Source organism: Salmo trutta, chromosome 31 (genome assembly GCF_901001165.1).
Source record: "Salmo trutta chromosome 31, fSalTru1.1, whole genome shotgun sequence".
NCBI classification, from domain to species: domain Eukaryota; kingdom Metazoa; phylum Chordata; class Actinopteri; order Salmoniformes; family Salmonidae; genus Salmo; species Salmo trutta.
Genome location: NC_042987.1, coordinates 41,221,658 through 41,235,982, shown reverse-complemented (window position 1 = coordinate 41,235,982; position 14,325 = coordinate 41,221,658). Strand labels below are relative to the sequence as shown.

The 14,325-nt window shown below is 45.6% G+C and overlaps 1 protein-coding gene across 1 annotated transcript in view; it reads left to right on the top strand.

Moving 5' to 3' along the window:
• LOC115170206 (twisted gastrulation protein homolog 1-A) overlaps window positions 1–14,325 on the top strand; it is a 37,854-nt gene that overhangs the window by 19,472 nt on the left and 4,057 nt on the right. The window contains exon 3 of the mRNA XM_029726595.1: window positions 12,233–12,332. Coding sequence (XP_029582455.1) covers window positions 12,233–12,332 — 100 coding nt within the window. The remainder of the gene's footprint in view (window positions 1–12,232; window positions 12,333–14,325) is intronic.

Here is a 14,325-nt window from a genome sequence, read left to right as displayed (position 1 = left end):
GTCTGTTTAGCTGGGTTAGTAACAGTCTGTTTAGCTGGGTCAGTAACAGTCTGTTTAGCTGGGTTAGTAACAGTCTGTTTAGCTGGGTTAGTAACAGTCTGTTTAGCTGGGTCAGTAACAGTCTGTTTAGCTGGGTCAGTAACAGTCTGTTTAGCTGGGTCAGTAACGGTAACAGTCTGTTTAGCTGGGTCAGTAACAGTCTGTTTAGCTGGGTCAGTAACGGTAACAGTCTGTTTAGCTGGGTCAGTAACGGTAACAGTCTGTTTAGCTGGGTCAGTAACAGTCTGTTTAGCTGGGTCAGTAACAGTAACAGTCTGTTTAGCTGGGTCAGTAACAGTCTGTTTAGCTGGGTTAGTAACGGTCTGTTTAGCTGGGTTAGTAACAGTCTGTTTAGCTGGGTTAGTAACGGTCTGTTTAGCTGGGTCAGTAACAGTCTGTTTAGCTGGGTCAGTAACGGTCTGTTTAGCTGGGTTAGTAACGGTCTGTTTAGCTGGGTTAGTAACAGTCTGTTTAGCTGGGTTAGTAACAGTCTGTTTAGCTGGGTTAGTAACGGTAACAGTCTGTTTAGCTGGGTCAGTAACAGTCTGTTTAGCTGGGTCAGTAACAGTCTGTTTAGCTGGGTTAGTAACAGTCTGTTTAGCTGGGTCAGTAACAGTCTGTTTAGCTGGGTCAGTAACAGTCTGTTTAGCTGGGTTAGTAACAGTCTGTTTAGCTGGGTTAGTAACAGTCTGTTTAGCTGGGTTAGTAACAGTCTGTTTAGCTGGGTCAGTAACAGTCTGTTTAGCTGGGTTAGTAACAGTCTGTTTAGCTGGGTCAGTAACAGTCTGTTTAGCTGGGTCAGTAACAGTCTGTTTAGCTGGGTCAGTAACAGTCTGTTTAGCTGGGTTAGTAACAGTCTGTTTAGCTGGGTTAGTAACGGTCTGTTTAGCTGGGTTAGTAACAGTCTGTTTAGCTGGGTTAGTAACGGTCTGTTTAGCTGGGTTAGTAACGGTAACAGTTGGTCACACTGAGAGTTTACTGTATTTTACAGTTGAAGAAGAGAATCAGCAACTGTTATCTTCCTCATCTTTCCTCCCGAATTACTTCAAGGTTACTGGACACACAAGGATTCATATTAACACTGATTTGCATTTTGAGAGGCAAACACTTCCATAGTTCCATTTCTGTAGCCTGTCTTAACTAGTAAAAGCAGAAATGGGGCTTTAGTCGTTACACATTGAGACTTTATTTCCATGAGAAAGAAGAGTATCAGAGAGAATCATCTTTCCTCCTCACTGGCTCCATATGTGTTTAGTGGACAAGCAGTCCCCCCCCCCCCCCCCCCCCCCAGAAGGAGGCATAACAAACACTTATATGATTGCTATCAAAGTGTGTGTGCGTGCGTGCCATCGATCAAATCTGTAGACAGCACTGTGTTAAAGGGGAATTTCACCCTGGGGGAAATCTGGGCTTGTTTTCATTATGTCCGAGGCATTTCTAGGACAGTGAGATGTGTGTTCACACATAATTGCCCAGGAGGAATGCAGATCTGAGTGATGGCTTCTGGAAGGCAGGTCTGGGTGATGGCTTCTGGAAGGCAGGTCTGGGTGATGGCTACTGGAAGGCAGGTCTGGGTGATGGCTTCTGGAAGGCAGGTCTGGGTGATGGCTACTGGAAGGCAGGTCTGGGTGATGGCTACTGGAAGGCAGGTCTGGGTGATGGCTACTGGAAGGCAGGTCTGGGTGATGGCTTCTGGAAGGCAGGTCTGGGTGATGGCTACTGGAAGGCAGGTCTGGGTGATGGCTACTGGAAGGCAGGTCTGGGTGATGGCTACTGGAAGGCAGGTCTGGGTGATGGCTACTGGAAGGCAGGTCTGGGTGATGGCTACTGGAAGGCAGGTCTGGGTGATGGCTACTGGAAGGCAGGTCTGGGTGATGGCTTCTGGAAGGCAGGTCTGGGTGATGGCTTCTGGAAGGCAGGTCTGGGGGATGGCTACTGGAAGGCAGGTGATGGCTTCTGGAAGGCAGGTCTGGGTGATGGCTACTGGAAGGCAGGTCTGGGTGATGGCTACTGGAAGGCAGGTCTGGGTGATGGCTACTGGAAGGCAGGTCTGGGTGATGGCTACTGGAAGGCAGGTCTGGGTGATGGCTACTGGAAGGCAGGTCTGGGTGATGGGTACTGGAAGGCAGGTCGGGGGGATGGGCTTACTGGAAGGCAGGTCTGGGTGATGGCTACTGGAAGGCAGGTCTGGGTGATGGCTACTGGAAGGCAGGTCTGGGTGATGGCTACTGGAAGGCAGGTCTGGGTGATGGCTACTGGAAGGCAGGTCTGGGTGATGGCTACTGGAAGGCAGGTCTGGGTGATGGCTTCTGGAAGGCATGGTCTGGGTGATGGCTACTGGAAGGCAGGTCTGGGTGATGGCTACTGGAAGGCAGGTCTGGGTGATGGCTACTGGAAGGCAGGTCTGGGTGATGGCTACTGGAGGCAGGTCTGGGTGATGGCTACTGGAAGGCAGGTCTGGGTGATGGCTTACTGGAAGGCAGGTCTGGGTGATGGCTTACTGGAAGGCAGGTCTGGGTGATGGCTTCTGGAAGGCAGGTCTGGGTGATGGCTTCTGGAAGGCAGGTCTGGGTGATGGCTTCTGGAAGGCAGGTCTGGGTGATGGCTTCTGGAAGGCAGGTCTGGGTGATGGCTACTGGAAGGCAGGTCTGGGTGATGGCTACTGGAAGGCAGGTCTGGGTGATGGCTACTGGAAGGCAGGTCTGGGTGATGGCTACTGGAAGGCAGGTCTGGGTGATGGCTACTGGAAGGCAGGTCTGGGTGATGGCTACTGGAAGGCAGGTCTGGGTGATGGCTACTGGAAGGCAGGTCTGGGTGATGGCTACTGGAAGGCAGGTCTGGGTGATGGCTACTGGAAGGCAGGTCTGGGTGATGGTTACTGGAAGGCAGGTCTGGGTGATGGCTACTGGAAGGCAGGTCTGGGTGATGGCTACTGGAAGGCAGGTCTGGGTGATGGCTTCTGGAAGGCAGGTCTGGGTGATGGCTTCTGGAAGGCAGGTCTGGGTGATGGCTTCTGGAAGGCAGGTCTGGGTGATGGCTTCTGGAAGGCAGGTCTGGGTGATGGCTACTGGAAGGCAGGTCTGGGTGATGGCTTCTGGAAGGCAGGTCTGGGTGATGGTACTGGAAGGCAGGTCTGGGTGATGGCTACTGGAAGGCAGGTCTGGGTGATGGGCTACTGGAAGGCAGGTCTGGGTGATGGCTACTGGAAGGCAGGTCTGGGTGATGGCTACTGGAAGGCAGGTCTGGGTGATGGCTACTGGAAGGCAGGTCTGGGTGATGGCTTCTGGAAGGCAGGTCTGGGTGATGGCTTCTGGAAGGCAGGTCTGGGTGATGGCTACTGGAAGGCAGGTCTGGGTGATGGCTACTGGAAGGCAGGTCTGGGTGATGGCTACTGGAAGGCAGGTCTGGGTGATGGCTACTGGAAGGCAGGTCTGGGTGATGGCTACTGGAAGGCAGGTCTGGGTGATGGCTACTGGAAGGCAGGTCTGGGTGATGGCTTCTGGAAGGCAGGTCTGGGTGATGGCTTCTGGAAGGCAGGTCTGGGTGATGGCTACTGGAAGGCAGGTCTGGGTGATGGCTACTGGAAGGCAGGTCTGGGTGATGGCTACTGGAAGGCAGGTCAGGACGCGTCGACTATTTCTCTCTTTACCGTTTGTATTTCATATACCTTTGACTATTGGATGTTCTTATAGGCACTATAGATTTGCCAGCCTAATCTCAGGAGTTGATAGGCTTGAAGTCATAGACAGTGCTTTGAAGCAAGCATTGCTAAGAGCTGCTGGAAAACGAAGTAAAGTGCTGTTTGAATGAATGCTTACGAGCCTGCTGCTGCCTACCACCGCTCAGTCAGACTGCTCTATCAAATATCAAATCATAGACTTAATTATAATATAATAAACACAGAAATACAAGCCTTTGGTCATTTAATATGGTCAAATCTGGAAAATATCATTTCGAAAACAAATCGTTTATTCTTTCAGTGAAATGAATTCTTCCAATATCAATGAATTGGCGAAGGCACTAGAACAGTCTGCAGCACCTGGCCTCAAATGTCTACTTTTTTTCTGATGATCTGGTGCTTCTGTCTCCAACCAAGGAGGGTCTACAGCAGCACCTAGATCTGTCCCCAACCAAGGAGGGCCTACAGCACCTAGATCTGTCCCCAACCAAGGAGGGCCTACAGCAGCACCTAGATCTTCAGCACAGATTCTGTCAGACCTGGGCCCTGACAGTAAATCTCAGTAAGACAAAAATAATGGTGTTTCAAAAAAGGTCCAGTCGCCAGGACAACAAATACAAATTCCATCTAGACACCGTTGCCCTGGAGCACACAAAAAACTATACATACCTCGGCCTAAACATCATCACAGGTAACTTCCACAAAGATGTGAACGATCTGAGAGACAAGGCAAGAAGGAACATAAAATTTGACATCCCAATTAGAATCTGGCAAAAAATATACTTCAATCAGTTATAGAACCCATTGCCCTCATTTGGTTGTGAGGTCTGGGGTCCACTCACCAACCAAGAATTCACAAAATGGGACAAAAACCCAACTAAGTCTCTGCATGCAGAACCCCAAACAAAATATAAGAAACAAAATAATGCATGCAGAATAAGGACGATACTCGCTAGTTGTCTAAATCCAGAAAAGAGCAATTCTACAACCACCTAAAAGGAAGCGATGCCCACACATTCCACCACAAAGCCCTCACCTACAGAGAGATTAACCTAGAGTCTCCTCAGAACCCTGATTGACCTAGAGAAGAGTCTCCTCAGAGCCCTCACCTACAGAGTGATTGACCTTGAGAAGAGTCTCCCCAGAGCCCTCACCTACAGAGAGATTAACCTAGAGTCCCCTCAGAACCATGATTGACCTAGAGAAGAGTCTCTTCAGCCAACTGCTTCTGGGGCTCTGTTCACAAACACCAGTGGACCCCACAGAGCCCCAGGCAAGCAACACAATTAGACCCAACCAAATTATGAGAACGCAAAAAGATAACTATTTGACATTGGAACGCTATTTGGCCCTAACCAGAGAGTACACAGTAGCAGAATACCTGACCACTATGACTGACCCAAAATTACAAAAATCCTATGTACAGATTCAGTGAGCATAGCCTTGCTGTTGAGAGAGGTCACCATAGGCAGACCGGGCTCTCAAGAGAAGACAGACTATGTGCCCAATGTCCACAAAATGAAGTGGAAACTGAGCTACACTTCCTAACCTCCTGCCAAATGTATGACCATATTACAGACTTATTTCCCACAGATTACACAGACCCACAAAGACTTAGAAAACAAATCAAACATTGGTAAACTCCCATTTCTGTTAGGTGAAATACCACAGTGTGCCGTCACAGCAGCAAGATTTGTGACCTGTTGCCATGAGAACAGGGCAGCCAGTGAAGCACCAACAATGTAAATACCACCAATAGTTATGTTTATTTATCTTCCCCCACTATTCCTACTACAACTATTTCCACATTGCTAAAACACTGTACACAGCTGATAATATAAGAGCTGAAATGTCTCTTTTTTTAAAACCTTTTTGAGTTTAATGTTTACTGTTCATGTTCGTTTTTTTGTTTGTTAAATTTGTTTCTTCTCACTTTTTTTATTTATTTCACTTGCTTTGGCGATGTAAACATGTTTCCCATAACAATAAAGCCCCTTTTTGAATTGGAAGAGAGTGAGAATAGACAGACAGAGGGAGAGAGAGAGAGAAGAGAGGGAGAGAGAGAGAGAAGAGAGGGAGAGAGAGAGAGAGAGAAGACAGAGGGAGAGAGAGAGAGAAGACAGAGGGAGAGAGAGAGAGAAGACAGAGGGAGAGAGGGAGAGAAGACAGAGGGAGAGAGGGAGAGAAGACAGAGGGAGAGAGAGAGAAGACAGAGGGAGAGAGAGAGAAGACAGAGGGAGAGAGAGAGAGAAGACAGAGGGAGAGAGAGAGAGAAGACAGAGGGAGAGAGAGAGAAGACAGAGGGAGAGAGAGAGAAGACAGAGGGAGAGTCAGACTGAGAGAAAGAGGAGAGTAACTCCTTGCCAGTCACCCCGGCCAAACCCATTGCTCACTCTTTACCCCACCACGGTGGATTTAGTGTGTTGCCAAAATGTGTTTTCACTTTTGTTGAAACAATGTGCATGTGTCCTAGATCTTCTTTTTGTTTGTGCTTTCCAAGACACGATTTTATTAGAATTTTTAGCATACTCGCGCAGTGAAAATTCTTCTGGTTCACAATTGAGTTTGGGTTCATGTAGAAAAATCAATTGCTTGTGTGTTGTGAACTTACCGTGTGCCTGAACATGTACATACATACAGTAGCATGTGTTTCCGTTCCCCTCCTAACCAGACATGAGGCTAGCGTGTCCAACTGTAACTCCTTCCTTCCTAGAGAAGATACCATACAGTATCATGTGTTTATGTTCTCCTTCCTTCCTAGAGAAGATACCATGTGATATGAAGTTGCTCTGACTAGTAATAGAGGGTCTCTGTTATGAATGCTTGACTGTTTGTGTTTGATTTCTAACAGTGGAATGTAAATCTGGACAGACACCTGCTGTTTCTCTGAAATGTTTCTAGACAGTACAGGGACAGTAACACTAGACAGTACAGGGACAGTAACACTAGACAGTACAGGGACAGTAACACTAGACAGTACAGGGACAGTAACACTAGACAGTACAGGGACAGTAACACTAGACAGTAACACTAGACAGTACAGGGACAGTAACACTAGACAGTACAGGGACAGTAACACTAGACAGTACAGGGACAGTAACACTAGACAGTACAGGGACAGTAACACTAGACAGTACAGGGACAGTAACACTAGACAGTAACACTAGACAGTACAGGGACAGTAACACTAGACAGTAACACTAGACAGTACAGGGACAGTAACACTAGACAGTACAGGGACAGTAACACTAGACAGTAACACTAGACAGTACAGGGACAGTAACACTAGACAGTACAGGGACAGTAACACTAGACAGTAACACTAGACAGTAACACTAGACAGTACAGGGACAGTAACACTAGACAGTACAGGGACAGTAACACTAGACAGTAACACTAGACAGTAACACTAGACAGTAACACTAGACAGTACAGGGACAGTGACACTAGACAGTAACACTAGACAGTATCACTAGACAGTACAGGGACAGTAACACTAGACAGTACAGGGACAGTAACACTAGACAGTAACACTAGACAGTACAGGGACAGTAACACTAGACAGTAAGCACAGTAACAGACAGGGACAGTAACACTAGACAGTACAGGGACAGTTAACACTAGACAGTAACACTAGACAGTACAGGGATCAGTAACCACTAGACAGTAACACTAGGACAGTAACACTAGACAGTACAGGGACAGTAACACTAGACAGTAACACTAGACAGTAACACTATACAGTACAGGGACAGTAACACTAGACATAACACTAGACAGTAACACTAGACAGTACAAGGGACAGTAACATAGACAGTAACACTAGACAGTAACACTAGACAGTAACACTAACAGTACAAGGGACAGTAACACTAGACGTAACACTAGACAGTAAAGGGACAGAACACTAGACAGTAACACTAGACAGTAACAGGGACAGTAACACTAGACAGTAACACTAGACAGTAACACTAGACAGTAAACACTAGACAGTACAACTGGACAGTAACACTAGACAGTAACACTAGACAGTAACACTAGACAGTACAGGGACAGTAACACTAGACAGTAACACTAGACAGTACAGGGACAGTAACACTAGACAGTAACACTAGACAGTACAGGGACAGTAACACTAGACAGTAACACTAGACAGTACAGGGACAGTAACACTAGACAGTAACACTAGACAGTACAGGGACATAACAAACACTAGACAGTAACACTGACAGTAACACTCTAGACCAGTAACGACGACAGTACAGGGACAGTAACACTAGACAGTAACACTAGACAGTAACACTAGACAGTAACACTAGACAGTATCACTAGACAGTAACACTAGACAGTAACACTAGACAGTATCACTAGACAGTATCACTAGACAGTACAGGGACAGTAACACTAGACAGTAACACTAGACAGTAACACTAGACAGTAACACTAGACAGTATCACTAGACAGTAACACTAGACAGTAACACTAGACAGTATCACTAGACAGTATCACTAGACAGTATCACTAGACAGTATCACTAGACAGTATCACTAGACCAGTGGTTCTTAACCTTGTTGGAGGTACTGACCCCCACCAGTTTCATATGCGCATTCACCGATCCCTTCTTAATTGGAAAAATAAAATTCAAAACATAGGTATATATTTTACTGGTGCACAAAATGAACCGTGCATCAACATCAGTGTGCAACTACTTGAGCCAAGATGTCTTTGCTCATGTCCTCTATTCTGTCGCTAATGGTGTCATTTGAAAGAGGAATTTGGGATAACTTAACTTCAGCCGCTTTTCCCAGCATGATATTCGCCATCTTCAACACAGCTGGTTTTATGAGTGTTTCACCAATGGTGTGTGGTTTGCCCTGCTTTGTGATCAGGTAAGCAACTTCGTACGATGCTGTGAGGATCGGTTTGTTGATGCGTACAAAGCTGAGAACAGGCAGAGTAGCCTTTTCATCGAATCTGTCTCTCTTCACCTTGAATTCAGCGAGCGTTGTGTTCTTGTATTGTCCATCTCCATGCAGCTTAAGGAAGTGTTCTCTTAGTTTTGCCGGTGCTAGACTAGAATTGCTCAACTTGGCATTGCAAATCATGCAGTTAGGACGCTGACTCTCATCACGTTCCGTTATACATGTGAATCCATATTGTACATATTCGTCCGACCACTTTCTTTTTTTGCTCGACATAGTTAGTATGAAGGGATTAAAATATTAAGAAAGAAATCACACGACGTACCATCACGACAGTCACAATTCGACTACTGAGCGCGCCAAATTCCCTGCAGCACAGATAGGCCAAGCGATGTTGCGTGATCACCTGCAGCCAATGATGGCCAAGCGTGTCATCACGAATCATATGAGTCGGGTGTGTGTCTTGACCTCCGCCGAACCCCTGAGACTGACTCACCGAACCCCTGGGGTTCGATCGAACCCAGGTTAAGAACCACTGCACTAGACAGTACAGGGACAGTAACACTAGACAGTACAGGGACAGTAACACTAGACAGTACAGGGACAGTAACACTAGACAGTAACACTAGACAGTAACACTAGACAGTACAGGGACAGTAACACTAGACAGTACAAGAACAGTAACACTAGACAGTAACACTAGACAGTACAGGGACAGTAACACTAGACAGTAACACTAGACAGTAACACTAGACAGTACAGGGACAGTAACACTAGACAGTACAGGGACAGTAACACTAGACAGTACAGGGACAGTAACACTAGACAGTAACACTAGACAGTAACACTAGACAGTACAGGGACAGTAACACTAGACAGTACAAGAACAGTAACACTAGACAGTAACACTAGACAGTACAGGGACAGTAACACTAGACAGTAACACTAGACAGTAACACTAGACAGTACAGGGACAGTAACACTAGACAGTACAGGGACAGTAACACTAGACAGTACAGGGACAGTAACACTAGACAGTAACACTAGACAGTAACACTAGACAGTACAGGGACAGTAACACTAGACAGTACAGGGACAGTAACACTAGACAGTAACACTAGACAGTAACACTAGACAGTAACACTAGACAGTAACACTAGACAGTACAGGGACAGTAACACTAGACAGTACAGGGACAGTAACACTAGACAGTACAGGGACAGTAACACTAGACAGTAACACTAGACAGTAACACTAGACAGTACAGGGACAGTAACACTAGACAGTACAAGAACAGTAACACTAGACAGTACAGGGACAGTAACACTAGACAGTACAGGGACAGTAACACTAGACAGTAACACTAGACAGTAACACTAGACAGTAACACTAGACAGTAACACTAGACAGTACAGGGACAGTAACACTAGACAGTAACACTAGACAGTAACACTAGACAGTAACACTAGACAGTACAGGGACAGTAACACTAGACAGTACAGGGACAGTATCACTAGACAGTACAGGGACAGTAACACTAGACAGTACAGGGACAGTAACACTAGACAGTACAGGGACAGTAACACTAGACAGTAACACTAGACAGTAACACTAGACAGTACAGGGACAGTAACACTAGACAGTACAAGAACAGTAACACTAGACAGTAACACTAGACAGTACAGGGACAGTAACACTAGACAGTAACACTAGACAGTAACACTAGACAGTACAGGGACAGTAACACTAGACAGTACAGGGACAGTAACACTAGACAGTAACACTAGACAGTAACACTAGACAGTAACACTAGACAGTACAGGGACAGTAACACTAGACAGTACAAGAACAGTAACACTAGACAGTACAGGGACAGTAACACTAGACAGTACAGGGACAGTAACACTAGACAGTAACACTAGACAGTAACACTAGACAGTAACACTAGACAGTACAGGGGACAGTAAACACTAGACAGTAACACTAGACAGTAACACTAGACAGTAACACTAGACAGTACAGGGACAGTAACACTAGACAGTACAGGGACAGTAACACTAGACAGTAACACTAGACAGTAACACTAGACAGTACAGGGACAGTAACACTAGACAGTACAAGAACAGTAACACTAGACCAGTACAGTGACAGTAACCTAGACAGTACAGGGACAGTAACACTAGACAGTAACATAGACAGTACAGGGACAGTAACACTAGACAGTACAGGGACAGTAACACTAGACAGTACAGGGACAGTATCACTAGACAGTACAGGGACAGTACCACTAGACAGTAACATAGACAGTACAGGACAGTAACACTAGACAGTACAGGGACAGTAACACTAGACAGTACAGGGACAGTATCACTAGACAGTACAGGGACAGTAACACTAGACAGTACAGGGACAGTAACAACTAGACAGTACAGGGACCGTAACACTAGACAGTACAGGGACAGTAAACTAGACAGGTGGTGGGGGGGGGGGGGAGGGTAACACTAGATAGTACAGGGACAGTAACACTAGACAGTAACACTAGACAGTACAGGGACAGTAACACTAGACAGTACAGGGACAGTAACACTAGACAGTACAGGGACAGTAACACTAGACAGTACAGGGACAGTAACACTAGACAGTAACACTAGACAGTACAAGGACAGTAACACTAGACAGTACAGGGACAGTAACACTAGACAGTACAGGGACAGTAACACTAGACAGTACAAGAACAGTAACACTAGACAGTACAGGGACAGTAACACTAGACAGTACAGGGACAGTAACACTAGACAGTACAGGGACAGTAACACTAGACAGGAACACTAGACAGTACAGGGACATTATCACTAGACAGTACAGGGACAGTAACACTAGACAGTACAGGGACAGTATCACTAGACAGTACAGGGACAGTAACACTAGACAGTACAGGGACAGTAACACTAGACAGTACAGGGACAGTATCACTAGACAGTACAGGGACAGTAACACTAGACAGTACAGGGACAGTAACACTAGACAGTACAGGGACAGTATCACTAGACAGTAACACTAGACAGTAACACTAGATAGTACAGGGACAGTAACACTAGACAGTACAAGGACAGTAACACTAGACAGTACAGGGACAGTAACACTAGACAGTACAGGGACAGTAACACTAGACAGTACAGGGACAGTAACACTAGACAGTACAAGGACAGTAACACTAGACAGTACACTGACAGTAACACTAGACAGTACAGGGACAGTAACACTAGACAGTACAGGGACAGTAACACTAGACAGTAACACTAGACAGTACAGGGACAGTAACACTAGACAGTACAGGGACAGTAACACTAGACAGTACAGGGACAGTAACACTAGACAGTACAGGGACAGTAACACTAGACAGTACAGGGACAGTAACACTAGACAGTACAGGGACACTAACACTAGACAGTACAGGGACAGTATCACTGGACTGATCTCTGTAGTGACTTGGTTCTGTCTGTGAAAACTATAAAAAACCTAAGCTCTAAGAACAACACACTGTATCTTGTCAGTAGTTTATTGTATTGACTTGTGTGTGTGTGTGTTGCAGGAGCTGTGTCAGTGTCGTCCATCCGACGGGAACTGTTCATGTTGTAAGGAGTGTATGCTCTGTCTGGGGACACTGTGGGAGGACTGCTGTGACTGTGTTGGTGAGTCACATCTCAAACAGTACAATATATGTGTGTTTTTATTCATGAAACACAACAATACCGCAGCTCAGTCAAAAACAATACGGTGGTTACCAGCCTCATCAATTAGCCAGGAATGTCTGTGGAGTTACTTAAATGACTGAGTGCACTTTGCAAAGTTGTTTTCTGCACAGGCTGGTTTAAAAGTGGACTCGTTATTGGACTCTGAAAATGAATGGAATTATAACCTGGTAACGGTCGGCGTATGTAATGAACCAAGGCGCAGCGGGTCTAGTGCTCATTTTAACGTTTATTTGAACACTGACAAAACAAAACAAGAAAACGAACGAACAGTAATGCAGGATACACACACACACACACACACACACACACACACACACACACACACACACACACACACACACACACACACACACACACACACACACACACACACACACACACACACACACACACACACACACACACACACACACACACACACACACACACACAGCAGTGCAAAAACAACTTCCCACAAACCACAGGTGAAAAAAGCTACCTAACTATGACTCCCAATCAGCAACAACGATGTACAGCTGTTCCTGATTGAGAGCCATACCAGGCCAACACAAAGAAATACACAACCTAGAAAATCATAGAAATACAAAACCAGAACAATACCCAAAAACCCCGGAACACATAAATCAAACACCCCTCTTACATAATTACATATCCCAACAAACCCCGAACCACATAAATCAAACACCCCCCTGCCACGTCCTGACCAAACAACAATAACAAATAACCCCTTTACTGGTCAGGACGTGACAAAACTGGGTGGTTCGAGCCCTGAATGCTGGTTGGCTGACAGCCGTGGTATATCAGACCATAATGCATTTTATTTTTTACTGCTCTTGTTACATTGTCGAAACAGTTTATAATCAGCGAAGAGGCACCTCAGGGGTTTGTGGTATAGTTGAAGTCGGAAGTTTACATACACTTAGGTTGGAGTCATTAAATCTCGTTTTTCAACCACTCCACAAATCTCTTGTTAACAAACTATAGTTTTGGCAAGTCGGTTAGGACATCTACTTTGTACATGACACAAGTAATTTTTCCAACAATTGTTTACAGACAGATTATTTCACTTATAATTCACTGTATCACAATTCCAGCAGGTCAGAAGTTTACATACACTAAGTTGACTGCCTTTAAACAGCTTGGAAAATTCCAGAAAATGATGTCATGGCTTTAGAATCTTCTGATAGGCTAATTGACATAATTTCAGTCAATTGGAGGTGTACCTGTGGATGTATTTCAATGCCTACCTTCAAACTCAGTGCCTCTTTGCTTGACATCATGGGAAAATCAAAAGAAATCAGCCAAGACCTTAGAAAACAATTTGTAGACCTCCACAAGTCTGGTTCATCCTTGGAAGCAATTTCCAAATGCCTGAAGGTACCACGTTCATCTGTACAAACAATAGTACGCAAATATAAACACCATGGGACCATGCAGCCGTCATACCGCTCAGGAAGGAGACGTGTTCTGTCTCCTAGAGATGAACGTACTTTGATGCGAAAAGTCCCAGAACAATCCCAGAACAACAGCAAAGGACCTTGTGAAGATGCCGGAGGAAACCGGTACAAAAGTATCTATATCCACAGTAAAACGAGTCCTATATTGACATAACCTGAAAGTCCGCTCAGCAAGGAAGAAGCCACTGCTCCAAAACCACCATTAAAAAAGACAGAATAGAGTTTGCAACTGCACATGTTGACAAAGATCGTACTTTTTGGAGAGATGTCCTCTGGTCTGATGAAACAAAAATATAATTGTTTGGCCATAATGACCATCGTTATGTTTGGAGGAAAAAGGAAAAGGCTTGCAAGCCGAAGAACACCATCCCAATCGTGAAGCACAGGGGTGGCAGCATCATGTTGTGGGGGTGCTTTGCTGCAGGAGGGACTGGTGCACTTCACAAAATAGATGGCATCATGAGGGAGGAAAA